The sequence below is a fragment of the Colossoma macropomum genome, unplaced genomic scaffold, assembly GCF_904425465.1.
Source record: "Colossoma macropomum unplaced genomic scaffold, Colossoma_macropomum, whole genome shotgun sequence".
NCBI classification, from domain to species: Eukaryota; Metazoa; Chordata; class Actinopteri; order Characiformes; family Serrasalmidae; genus Colossoma; species Colossoma macropomum.
Window position 1 is genome coordinate 50,324,435 of NW_023494792.1, and position 14,076 is coordinate 50,338,510.

General features: G+C 39.9%; 1 protein-coding gene across 1 annotated transcript in view; it reads right to left on the reverse strand.

Annotated features, from left to right (window-relative positions):
• The window catches only part of dock4b (dedicator of cytokinesis 4b), a 164,103-nt gene extending 152,719 nt beyond the window's left edge, over positions 1-11,384 (reverse strand). Inside the window, exon 1 of the mRNA XM_036577481.1 lies at positions 11,231-11,384. Within this exon, the coding sequence (XP_036433374.1) occupies positions 11,231-11,267 (37 nt within the window). The 5' untranslated portion in view covers positions 11,268-11,384. The remainder of the gene's footprint in view (positions 1-11,230) is intronic.
• Positions 11,385-14,076: the final 2,692 nt, after the last annotated feature.

The following is a 14,076-nucleotide window of genomic DNA, read 5'->3' on the forward strand; positions in this document are numbered from 1 at the left end:
GTTCTAGCCTGTATAAATGCTTTAAATATGATTATTCTAACTCTCAGCGTTGTGTGTTAAATGTGTTAAGTGGTAATAGAAGTTGACTAATCAGTGCACACTAGGCTCATCAGTGGGGCAGGGCTTAAAGACACAGGAGCTCTAAGAGAGCATTTTAGAAGAGGGTAAATAGAGATGTACAGTATGAAAAAGTAATGTGTTTTTGGAATACTGAAGCATGTAAATCTATTCTAGATGACCCCAAAAGTAAAATCACGAACACTGAAAATGAGAATAATAGATCCCCTTTAAGGAGTTAAACATATATTTCAAGGATGCACAATGAAATCCACATAACATCAGTATATATAATTGCTTAAAAAATCAGCATCAGACAGATACAGACAAATATTTCAAACTGATATTTGCTTATGTACATTCAGACGTACATGAAAACTATCGGATAATAACATCGGCCCATAATTCCCATATCAGTGCATCCCTAATATTTTAGCTTTTGTAGCGTATATACAGAAAAAGCTGTTTTCCTAACAGCCTTACAGTGCACTAAAAAGTAGGCTTGTAGTTGTGATGTAAGTAGCTATTAGTATTTCACCATTGGTACGCTGTATTTTACACAGTAGTGAATAAGGCCTTTAGGCCTTATTTTCTTGTTATTTTCTTGTTTTTAAAAGAGATGTGAGGTTTTCTTTTAATTAATAATTCCTGCATAACACAGCCAGAGACATTTAAATCATCATAATTTATCACTTCTCATATCATTATATCCATTAACTTTAGCAAACAGCACATTTTATGTCATTATTATGCAACCCGACTACGTTCTCATAGCTAATAGTCAGTACCATGTTGCATTTTATGTAGTAATATTTATCTGTATTTGCCTATCAAATAAACAAACTATACAAACATAAACATATGTCATGGATGGATTTTACCTCTGTACGATCTCAATGCTTCTGTTCAATGTTTAACCGTATACTAAGAGACTTTGGCTGTGACTTCTTTAACTTCTTTAAAATCTGCTGCCAGCATGAGAAACTGAAGCATTCTGTGTGCTATTGTGCTTTCCACAACTATATAAAAGTAACAAAAGGCTGCCTTTATTGTTCCACACACTGCAATAGCTCCTACGTGAGCAAACACATTCAGAACAGAATTCACATCACTAAATACTTATTATTGATCTGCTTAATCAGATAATGAATAAAAAGCGACTAGCATGTGACATTCCTACTCATGTGTCTTCCTGCAAACTACAAAAGGTAGTTTGTGAGACAAACAAAATAAAAATCGAAATTTGTTAGATCACATTCTTTACATCTCTAAATAAATGTGATCACAGCACAGAGAAATCATGTTATTAACACAGAAAAGTAGGTCAGATTGCATTGACTTTAAAGGGTTAACCTCATTTGTTCAATCATAGTTCTCGTAACTTTCGTTTATTCATTGTAAATCTGCTATCCAGCGTCAGCCAGAGGAGGATGGGTTCCCTTTTTAAATCTTGGTTCCTCTTAAAGTTTCTTCCTCGTGCTTTTAGGGAGTTTTTCCTGCCACCATGGCCCTCGGCTTGTTTATTAGAGACCTGGACCTGTTTTTCTGGAAATCTGGTTTTTGACGTCTGTTGTGAAAAGCGGCATACAAATAAATCTGAACAGAACTGAACAGATTTAAGCAAAGCTGAGAGGAGAAATGGCATAAATGGTGCAAGGCACATCAAAAGAAAGGAGAGGGAGCAAGAAGAATTAGGAAAGAGCAAGGGGGAGGAAAAGCAGGGATGAAGTGTATCCTTCTCTCTTTCTGTCTGTGGAGGAGGCAACAGGAGGAGAACATGAAGAGGGGGCAGCGTGGTGTTTAATCTCTCTCAAAGCCCAGCGTGTGACGCTGTCTCTTCCAGACACTAACAAAAACACACAAACTACCTCAATCTCACACTCTCACTCTCTTCTGTTTACACAAAAAAACACCACAAAAAGCATTAACACAGTAATAATGGTAACACTTTATTTGGATGGTCCACTGTAGACGCTGGGGGAAGCTTGATGTATCGTATTTTTATCATCATTGCAATTTGAGCTTTTGTAAACCACACACTGCATCACACATGGCCAAAAAAAGGAACTCTGGAAACAGGCTAACAGCACCAATTAAACTGCATTATCTGGACACAGCACCAGAGAGAAATTTTCAAAAGACTTCAGAGTCAGTGTGTGGGTGATATAATGGTTTAGTAAACTCAAAGACTGAAAATAAGAATCTGTTTACTTTGCTTGAGGCATCAAGTGAATGTTAATGCCCTCGTGTTTTGTGTTTTCAGATGTGAAGCACCTCATGGACTGGGCTAAAGTGAAGGTTTAGGTCAAGGAGAGAGCCACAGGGAAAAGAGTTAATGCTTTACATCAGCAACACTATGTGCTATCATTTATTTATAAAAACATTTTCTCTTTGGAATTTGTAAAAATGAGATGAAATGGAAATGGGATATTGTTAAAATAGGGAGAAATACACTAGATAAGGGAAGCCCCTACGTATAACCCAAGTATGTGTGGTAAACACTGCCAGAGGGAAATTGTGCAAATTGTGTAGAGTCGTATCACAGAGAGAAAGAAAGCATATGAACTGCTGCACTACTGTTCAGCCTTTAAACCTTACAGTCAGCGTGAATCTCAAATCATTACACATTTTCCTTCCACACCGCGATTTCAGAGTGGATCTCCGTATCAGGGAAGACCACTGAGCTACCTGAGCTTACTTGATATTCTATAACATACTGTTTTGCCAGCCCACAGGTGCATGGTGATGTAATCAAAACTCAGAAGACCTTTTAGAGGCAAGTAAAAGTCATATATTGCAATCAAAACAAGATTTTTGTCTTTTAAATGTAATACGATTTGAATGAAAGTCCTTAATATGACCACAGATGTAAACTAACCAGGAGAAAATTGACTTCAAGTTGACTTTAGGAGTCCATATGTGGATACACTTCAATTCCTCACCCACATCATTATATAACTTAGTAATTGTGAACAAAAAAGACAATTATATTGTTATATTTAACAATTGCAACATATCTCAATCAATTATCAGCTATCAAACAACATCTCAAACATTTTCAGTCTGGATAAACTCCGGATACTCAAGATATGTGTTGCTTTAATTCTGTCGTAATGGACGTCAGTGGACTCCAAAGTAATAAACGCTGGGAGGAAGCATGAAGTATACTAGAGCAGTGATAAACACAGGCCAGTCTGAGAAATGAGGCATGTATGTAGCCATGTATGTATCCAACATGAATAATCTGGTTTTGATATGCTTAGACACACGTTCAAAGCTCTAAGCTGCTCTGCATTTAATTACAGACGCTCCACCCTCTCCCAGCAATGATCTTCCTGAGACTCCTGACCTATGACTCTAAGGCCACCTAGGGTCAGCAGGTCAGGTCAGAAAAGCCAGTTTAGGATTAATAAGGAAGGTTGTAGAACATCACTGTCTCTAGGTTTAAAAGGATGGTAGCTGACAAGAGGCGCTTCCTTCAACATCAGTTTGTTCAGAGTGACTCAGTCGCTCCTTTAGGTCTGTTTAAATATAAGCTCTTGTTTGTGCTGCTTATATACCTCATTCTCACCTCCATCATCATGGTCATGCTGTTAATCAGCTGAGCTATAAGTGTATGTTGTCAGAAACCCTAATAACCTCTCACCACCCCCACACACTGATAACAGGGTAATGGGAAGTGGCTGTGATACAGGAATATCAACCACAGTAACCACAGAGACACATCTGCCTTCAACATTCAGGTGCTCTGTAAACAAAAACATAAACACATGATGCTAAACCACTCGCTTAACTGAAATTCTTCAGAACAGTTTGCTTACCCATCACAACAGACCTCATTTTATGTTTTTCCTCTGCAGGCTGCTCCTTTAACAGCAGCCTAATAGCATTATGTACATATACTGCATTTTACTGGCCTGTGGTGGGTCAGACGAGGCACTGTCCTCATATGGCCTTGAACATTATGACCCAGGTGTTATCGCCTGCAAAAAAGCGAAAGCGTTTAAGCACTAGTAGGCTTTATTTTGAGGGCTCCAAAGGGATTCACACTTTTGTTCATCAAAAGGCCAACATTTCACACACAGTGGGTCGGAAACTGTGCCGTTTGGGCCACATATTGTGCCGATCTCCATTTGTCACCTTCTATATAAGTGGAATTTTTAGTGTTTTTTAAATGCTTTTTCCTCTTCATTTCGGATTCCAAAAGCAAATTATGCTCAAATAATTTTTCCTGAGAGTAACTCCAGGGGGAAACCAAAGGGGGTTCATTATTAACAGGGTGGCTATGACCATTTCAAAAGTGTAAGAGTGATACGAGGTAAAGCAAAGTAGACTTCAAAGCTTGAACTTACACCAGGGGTCATCATTTACATTTGATCTGGTGCCAAACTCTCACAGAGCACATACTCTTTGGGCTTATAGAGCCAAACTGTCTGATCAATTATACAGCCATTCTATCCACGGTTAATAAAGAACAAGGTGGCTATCGAGCACGGCAAATAAAAGCTGGCCTCTTTAATACACCCTGCACCACTGTCTCATGAAAAAATACTAGAGTATTTGGATAACTGTTCCAGATGGCAGTATTCAAAGACTCAAATTTGTTAGGTTTCATTACGGGAAGATGAAGAAAACATACTCTCTAATAATTCATGCTAATTTTTTGTTTTAACAGGGGTGGAAAGCATGACAATTTTGCTCATATTTGTGAGTGAGAAGGTATATTATATTATACTACAACTAAACATGAGAGCTTTAATGTGAGCATATTCACAAGGATGCATTGGTAAGCACATGACTGAGAAGGCAGTGATAGTGCTGCTGGATGTGGCTCTGCGTTAGCACTAACTAGGATAACCAGTCTAGGTGATGTTAGCCGGGTCCAGTAACAGTGAAACATATTTCTCTGACAAACTAACATTTTGGCACATCGTCCACTGAGGAGATAAGACCTTGTGTAGAAGATGAAGAGTCCTCATCAGCATCCAGCTCTAGTGTTAGCTCATTAGCTCCTCTGAAGGGCCAGCCTTCATTAGTCATCCGACACGAAAACCCTCCCTCGTCTATGTCTTAATAATAGAAGTTGCTTTCAAATTCAGTCCTCTGAGTGTTGCTAATTTTTGAGCTACTATTTTTTCTGCCTCCTAAAATTAGTGCGATCATCTAAAACAATAAAAGCCTGAAGCTAGCGCTGGGTCATATGGCAAAAATGTCATGATACTTCCAGAGGTTTTCATGATACACAACGCATTACAATATTTACAAAAAATGTTCTTAACTTTTAATGTGAGTAAATGAAAAGAGGTTTTATTCCAAGTCATTTTAGGGCGTTTCTATTCCACTCATCATGAAATTTTCACACAATATAAAGGACATCCGCTGTGTTCAAATGATGTAGAAACATAAACATCAACAAAAATGGACATACATGTTTTTGGACAGCAACAATATACTGCAAATACTGTTTTGCACACCTATTGTCCAGCTCTACCTACAGCCTTACATTAATTTCAGACAAGGTACATTTTTTTCTGTAGTTTTTTTTTCCCCCACAGTTAACCAAATAAAAAGTATTGGATACATCAATGCAAGTACAGTTTTTAATGTTTTACTCTATATAATTTTAAAAGAAACATTTTTATAGAGTGGGTTGGGTCAGGAGGACACTTGCTCACAGGCCAGATTTGGCCTGCAGGGACCCTAATCAGTGGACCCGGCCTTACACTCAGCTCTTCAAATGTCACCAAAATGGTCATGAAAAACAAAGCCATCCCCTCAATCGCAAACAGAGGGTAAAAACAAATGTGCAAGTGTGTTTCATGCTGTTCATGTGTATAGAGACGCATGCGTAGGCCGGGCTATATGTGAAAATAAAGCACCTCCTCAGGCAGCTTTCTGAGTCATTGGTGCACTGGGCTATTGACTCTGCACCCCACCCCCAACTCCCAAAAACAGCATAGCCTTCAAATGACTGTGTCAGCGCTGTGGAGGGGGAGGGGCCTGTGGATGAGGAAGCAATTACATGCTCTGAGGTGTTAGTGGGCTCCGCCTCCTGCAGCCCTGGGGCCCCGGTTATTACACCACAGGCTCTATAATGAAGGAATGGCCCAGAGCGCTGCCAAACAACCTGCTAATCCCATAGGGCAGCGCTTAGGGTGGCCGCCTACACACAATGAGCCCAAATCACACCCTGCCATCCCTCTTGCCCTGATCTACTCTCCCAAGGGGCAGCAGTAGGACAGCCCCCCAGGCCCAGCGTGGCCCCCCCACCACCTCTTGGCCTGTTTCAGACATCCTGAGCATTAAGAAGTACTCTCTCTTCTAAAGGATCTCCCACAATTAACAATTAATCCATGTAATAGTACCAATCACAACTGTGTTTTCAGTTTGTAAAGCTTTAAAAGGAAGTAACTAAACCTATTATAATACAGATACAACTGCCATTTTGGCACATACAATCTTTAAAGGACATTTTATTGACATTTAAATATGACTGCACTGTTACATTTATATCCTGCTTAAAGGATATGTAAAAATGTGAATGGTCACAGCTGGGACTGGTGGGCTAACACAGTGACTCACATTCACTGCTGATAATCCCAACTATCAACTGTTTTCTTTCATATAAGCCACGTTTACATGCAGCCTGATAATCCGTTAATAATCCGACTGATTGCTCAATCGGAATAGAATACCTGCATGTACACACCTCAATCAGCTCAATCAGAATAGACTAGTCCGATTGAGGCCATTCGGAATACAATCTCTATCTGACTGAACGAGGTGGGTAAACCTGTACATAATCCATTAAATAGAAGAATAATAGCCATGTTAACGTCTGTACCTGATTACATTTCCAGTCGGAACATGTATGTATGTTCTGCGCATGTGTGTCACGTCATAGTGAAAGTTTTATAAAGTTCAACATGGCGGGAGCAGAAACTGGTCTGCAGAGGAGAAACAGTTTAAGCTCTGAACTTTAAAAGACAGCAGGGGGACTGACGTCCATCTTACGTGTCTCAGAACATGACGTTTTCTTCTCACTGCTTCCTTAATATATGTGAATTATGTTTTTCTGCCATAATATTAAAGCAATTAAAAGCACAAGCACTCCAGCTGAAAACTCGCCTCACTCTGGCTGGACTCACGTGATGCTCGTTGTCATAGTAACGTCGATACTAAGTGGTTCTCTATGCATGTGTGTCATTTTGGATCTGATTACTTGTAGTGGGCATGTAAATGGAGATTTTCCATCAGATTGTTGGGTAGAGTGAGCATATAAACACCTCAGTCTTAACGTATAATCAGAATGTATTCAATCAGATTGGCAAAAATCTTTGCATGTAAGCACAGCCATAGACTGACATTGTTTGAAGTTTTAAACACTGTCAAGAGATATTTACACCTGTGATACTGCTTTGTTACTGTTCCTCAAAATAAACCTGATTATCTTTAATATTCCCAGTTATCACCAATCGACAAAGAAAGCACGCTCAGCTGTATTAAAACAATTTTGAAAAAACTAGATGTAGCCAAACTTTTGACAGGTAATGTATCGACAAAGAAGTTAGTTTTGTTGGCTGACTGGCACAAGCTTCACGCAACACTCAGACAGCGATGAGGAAATGAAGTTCATTTAAATTCTTAGACAGTCATTGAAAAGTAAACACGCACACAAGAGAAAAAAAGGGATGTGCGATGCACGTCAAGGAGTAATTGTGCTACCAAATTACAGTGAGCAATAACATGCTTGACTGACTGCAATATCGCACCAAATGAGGGCTGCATTTCTACGCAGCGTCTAGAAGTCAAGCAATAAGCCCTCAGAACGCAAACATATCCCAGCTAGTGACACACACTCGCAGTGGTTAGTCATGGTCCAGGCTCTGTCTATTCTGGGCTCCCTCCAGCTTGTATCCAGTCTTGTGAAGGTGAAGGAGAAGTAAAAAAATAAAACACTTCCCACAAACGCGCCGGGTATTTCCACCCATCCATTTACAGCATGCACACACCAATTTCTTTCTGCATCTCCTTGCCCAAAGCAGTGATACGAGTACGATATGAGCCCACTCCTCACAGACAGGTGGGCAAACTGGCTGTAGCCATTAGCCAGAGCTCTGAATGAAACGGATAAAATGGACCTTGATTCATCAAAATCGGTGTAAACCGTGATTGGTCAAAAGCACACAATAAAAACATTGTGATTGATTAAGTAACCTTCCGCAATATCAGTACTGCATAACTAGGGTTCACTGATATGGTAATTGTAGGACGACTCCAATGCTGCCAATATAATACATAATATATTGTCTTCGTCTGTTTCTTTCAGCGTAAATACAGATACATAAATGTTTATAAAATGTAGAAATAACAACTAGATCTACCTGAATTAGCACTACAGAGAAATATGACGCAGACATTTCAGCGCAGAAGCCCCGCATCGGCTAAACATTCTGCTCAATCAGAGTACAACAAAAATATCATCAAACACAGATTTGAAATATCAGTCAAATCTAATCATCTGTCTGATGCTGATATTCTTTTTTAAGCAATTATCTGCCAACATGTTATTATACTAATGTTATTGTGTATCTGACAACTATTAACAAACAATATGTTGAGCAGCACTACAGTAGCTAAAGTTACTGCACAACTATCAATGTAAAAAGCTGTAATTATCCCCATATAGGGATGACTGAAGTGTTAACGCAGCTGCAAGTCTAGTCTATTCATATTTCATCAACTGCCTTATGGCTTCCATTTGCTGCTCCAACGCATTGACATCAAACGGCAGCACCTCCAATTAAACGCTGAAATGTAAATCTTTGTCTTTGGCAAGAGACCACATGGCAAAATAGAAGATTGAGATCAAAACCCCTTTAAGATGCCAGGCCCATTTAAAAGAGATGAAACTGCAGAGCTAAAATGCAGATCCCTTCACAAGATCACAGCGACTACAGAAAAATGAAAATTCCTGCCAGAAACCAAACCTACTGGGTTTTTTGCACTGACAGAACGCAGCAGAACTTCACCTACAGATTTATGAACCTAAAAATACTCTGCTTCTGCGCTCTGCCGTACCAGGAATGATCAGAATTGGCCAGTGGTTTTTCCGCGGTTGGAAGCCTAACTAATCAAGACACAGCAAGATGAAGAAAACAACAAACCACAGCATTTGAGTGTTTTTTAATTGAATGAAGTTCCAGTCAAACAAGTATCTATGACTGCTGTTATAAGAATGTGATGAGGTACAATAACATCATGAGAAAAACCCATCCTATCAACCACTTGAGGAAATGAATGAGAGAAAAATATCCTGAACATGTAACGCTACTGATACAAATCTGATTTCATGCCGAACAACATTTATTTCAAGGCTCAGTGGAGCCAAGAATGAATCTGGTTTTAGTTTAGGTTCAAATATGGTTAGAATGTAAAAAAAGAGGAAAAAGTACAACAAAACGTCTACTGACAGCAGTTCGCACAAGCCGCAAGCTGAACAGATAAGCATCAAGCCCATGAAACAAGGACGAGGTGTTCCAATCCAATTTACAAAACCACACTGTTATTGTGAGAGCATAAAAGACATAAACTGGCCACTCACTAATAAATAAACAAATAAAAACGGCTCACCACGAAATGAGCTGCTGGGTGAGCATTTCACACATCTGTCGGCCAAGCACAAGCACCACACTACAGGCTGCAGGAATGAAACCATCCATTTAACACATCCAGAACAGCGTGAAGTGTGTCTGCACCAAACACACCAAACAAAACAGAGAGAAACTATCTAGCTGGTGAAAATGGATTGGATTTACAGAAAAATTCCTTCCAAATTCCAAAATATCTGCATAATTCAATCCTTCAGAGGTAAACAAAGTTACTCACGGCAATTTAATGTGAAATGGTCCGCTGCAGAGAAACTTCCCGATGCAGATTTCTATATAGTGGTGCTGATAGGAACCAGGGGTCGCGATGTCTACCGTGCTAATGTATTTAGTGTATTTACTATACACATGAACCTATAGATGTCTTCTTAATGGTAAATTTGAAGTAAATCTGAAAAAGTGCATTTTCTTTGGGTACTATTTCTCCTTAGAACACAGTAGATGTACATCTCCACCACTAATGTATTTAAAAATATTTGTTTTGGGCCAAAACCTTAGGACAAAACTACATGTGTGCAGTTTTGAAACAAGACCTCAAGCATCAGGCAGTGTGATAATTTTCTGTGAAGTAGCTTTTAAACACAAACTCTTCAGACGTCTGGTTGCTATCACCACCACTGTGAACAATTCTGACTCTGCGAGTTTCTCCGGGACTGAGCATTTCACATCAAACCTCTCTGAATGATTCTGTTTACATCTTGACCATTTAATTATGCAGAACTTTTAATAAATCTGGGGAATTCGACTTTAACCAAGAGGCAGTAGAGTCCAGGCTTGACAGAGCCACAGCACTGCATTCTCCATCACTGAACACCTCATTCCCAGGCTGATTTAGTTGAGATAGAAAAGGTGAAAGTGTTCATTTCTACAGGACCCGGACCTTCCAGGATCCCCAGGAGTGTCACCCCCGCTTCCTCCTCATTTGGCAACATTATCCTCAGCTTGTTTTCCTTTTATCTAGGCCAGCTCTGCTTTCATATGCTACCGTTAAAGCAGTGCTACTGAAGCGAAGAGTGGAGCTGGTGAGTAAACGCTGAATGGACTGGCTGCTTTTACTCTCCCGGTAAGTCACAGCTGTGTTAAAACACCAAATCAAGTGAGATTCAAGCAGAAAACAAATTTCTAGTCATTTAATACATGGTTTTTGTTGGAAGGACAGGGTAACTACATTGTAATAACACAACAAACAGCGTTGGAGCAGTCAAAATGTACACAAACGGTCCCGAGCACTTTACAGTGATTTCAGCAAGTGTGCAAAACCACCCAGAACCAAGCCAGGACAAAAACTTCACACTCAAGCGAACGAACAAAGCAGAACAAAGTGCAGAAATAAGTGCAGTACAGCTCCGTTATTGTTTACCACCACAGCTCAGCACCGCTGTGAGCTCCAACTCGCCCTGCTCCGCTCTCACGGACACTCGCTCGCCCTCACGCGCTCTCTCACACACGCGCTCGCACAGACTCTGCCGAAAACAATATCAGTTAAAAATAAACGGAAAACTTACCCACACCGTATTTCTCCTGCTCGGTAGGGATCCACATGGCTGCGGGATGTGCAGTGAGCGGCAAGCCGGGGAGGAGCAGCTCTTTCTCCGCTCTATCTCAGCTCTCTCTCCGCTCCTCCACTCACTGGCATTGTTTCGGACTGCACGAGCGACGAGCCCCTGCCGCCACCACCGCGCTGCATTCTGGGAATTGTAGTTCTGAAAGAACCGGTGGGGGGTGAGGGTGGCGCTGGCAAGGGGTTTCAGAGTATAGTTATTCACACCAGTCTTTAGCAGGCTGAAAAATACACATGAATTTTCAGATGCATATATATACACACACACACACACACGCGTATATATATATATATATGTATTTATGTATATATATATATATATATGTATATATACCATGCATACCATTATGACCACCTCCTGTTTAAAAACTCCAGCAGCACTGCTGTGTCTAATTCACTCGTACATACACATACACACACACAGAGAGAGAGAGAGAGAGACAGAGAGAGAGAGAGAGAGAGAGAGAGAGAGAGAGAGAGAGAGAGAGAGAGAGAGAGTTCCACAAACCTTTATTACTTGACAGTCTTAAAAAATTCTGTAAAAAAAAAATTCTGTTTATAATGTGCCCTCAGTTGTATCCCATTTATGCTAATTGCTTTGGCAATAATGTGTAACATTCATGGTAATAAAGGGCTGCTAAAATGAATTGAGAGGTTTTTTTTTAGATGTATGATATCAGTATATCATCATCTTTGTTGTTTCAACACAGCATGTAACATAACATGACAATAAACTCAATTTAAAAGTTCATCATTAATAATTTTTTTCCCTTGTGCTCTTTCAAAGTGAAAAATTGGGCATCATCACCAGCATGACATAATACACCACCCACTTCCTTCTAGTAACCCTGTTAGCATTATCTCACAGCCAGCCCCCACAGCCCGCCTTACATTTTCTTCCTCCGGCTAGCTGATTTGGCCTTCCACATAATTGGACGAAGAAGAGAAAGAAGCAAGTGATGTGCAAGCCAGTATGTTTACTTATTCATACACTCTCCAAAAAACGTACCTTTCAGAATACATACATATATCAATACCATATTCCAATGCAGTTACATTTTTTGCAATGTAATGAACCTCTTAAACTTATTTAACGTACACATTTGGACCGTAAGGGCCACGTTGTACCTCTAAGGGTACATTAACAGGTTTGCCAGGTTTGAACCTTGGGGGACGAACAATTACCCAGACAGTACCCTTTTTTCTGAGAGGGTACAGTCAAATGCAGTTTGGGCACCCCCTCTATATAGAACACACGTCTGCACATTTTAATGCAACATTACTGTCTATTTACTCAATTTAACATAGCAAAACACAGCAAATAAATAGAACAAAATAAATCAACAGTCTTGATTAAATACTCATCTTAGTACTTTATTATATTACATGAAGTATAATACAATTAAACAAACAAGCCCACAATGAGGTGGGACCCTCCCTTCTCAAAATATCACTTCCTCTTTACCTTAAAATCAAGAGCAGGGAGGATAAGCATGTTAGTATATTAGCTCACAGCTCATATATTAACTATAGCTCACACACTACTTCTTAAAAAATATAGTTTAATGAGGTTTCGTGCTCTAATAAACCTGAAATACAAACATAAATGCATTGACATAAGGCAGATTTCAGGCTCTCTATATTTTTACTGTATCAAAATATGTATCTAATCGAGACGACACTCAATCATACATACATACATACATACATACATCATCTAAACCGCTTATCCTTCTGGGTCGCGGTGGGGTGCTGGAGCCTATCCCAGCTGTCATTAGGCGGAAGGCAGGATACACCCTGGACAGGTCGCCAGTCCATCGCAGGGCACTCAATCATATCACACCAAATAGAATTTTGCAAAATGTTAACCCTTTCTGTGAGGTGATGTTAGCACATGGGATACTGCATCCGTCTTTTATGTGTATCATTTAACCATCAGCTAAATTAAGGACTTTGAACCCCTACAAAGAATGAAATGTAAATCCTGGAAAAATAACTTGGTCCTATTGTAAAAGGCCTGCCATTCTATTTCATTCATCAAACACTCTGTTTAATAACATGATCCTTATTATGCCATTGTTCATGCCAGCTGTTGATTCTGTCCCAGAATTGAGGTCATACTCATTATATTGATGAACAGTATGTGTTTGTGTATGGAAGGCTTTGCTGTAGCTAAGTGATGTTGTCCTGTCCTGAGTCGGTTTGGGACAAAGGGAGTGGAGTGATTCCATTGCTTCACAGCAATTTAATTCCCCCAAACCTGAGAGAAGAGAAAGCCACACTGTGCACACACAGCATGATGCCTCAGTAACCTCCATCAAATGCCCTATGTGCATGAGCAGGCACACTCTGAATGACCATAGAGCAGTAGGAATATGACTCCACACAGCAAAGGGGAATGAAGACAGGACAGAGGGAGGAGAAGGTCACTCAGTCATAATGGAGGGATGAGTGGGTGGAGTGGCTTTAGAGAGATGCCCATTCTAAATCAATCTCTGGCCTTCCTCGGGCTTGAGACATGTGCACTTAAAGGGGAACTCAACTGAATTTCAAAAATTCTGCTTAATTCAATCATTAAGATGTAAAGAAAGTCATTCAGAATGTGGTTTGATGTGAAATTGTAGAGAAACTTACTGTGATTTCTTTACAGTGGTGGTGATAGAAACCAGGTGTCCCCATGTCTACAACTCAAATAAAGCCATTTCATTTACTACCCAAAATGACAACTGTAATAAAAGTCTTCTGAGTTTTTAAACGATGGTAAAATAGTGGAAAATCCACAGAGCCGTA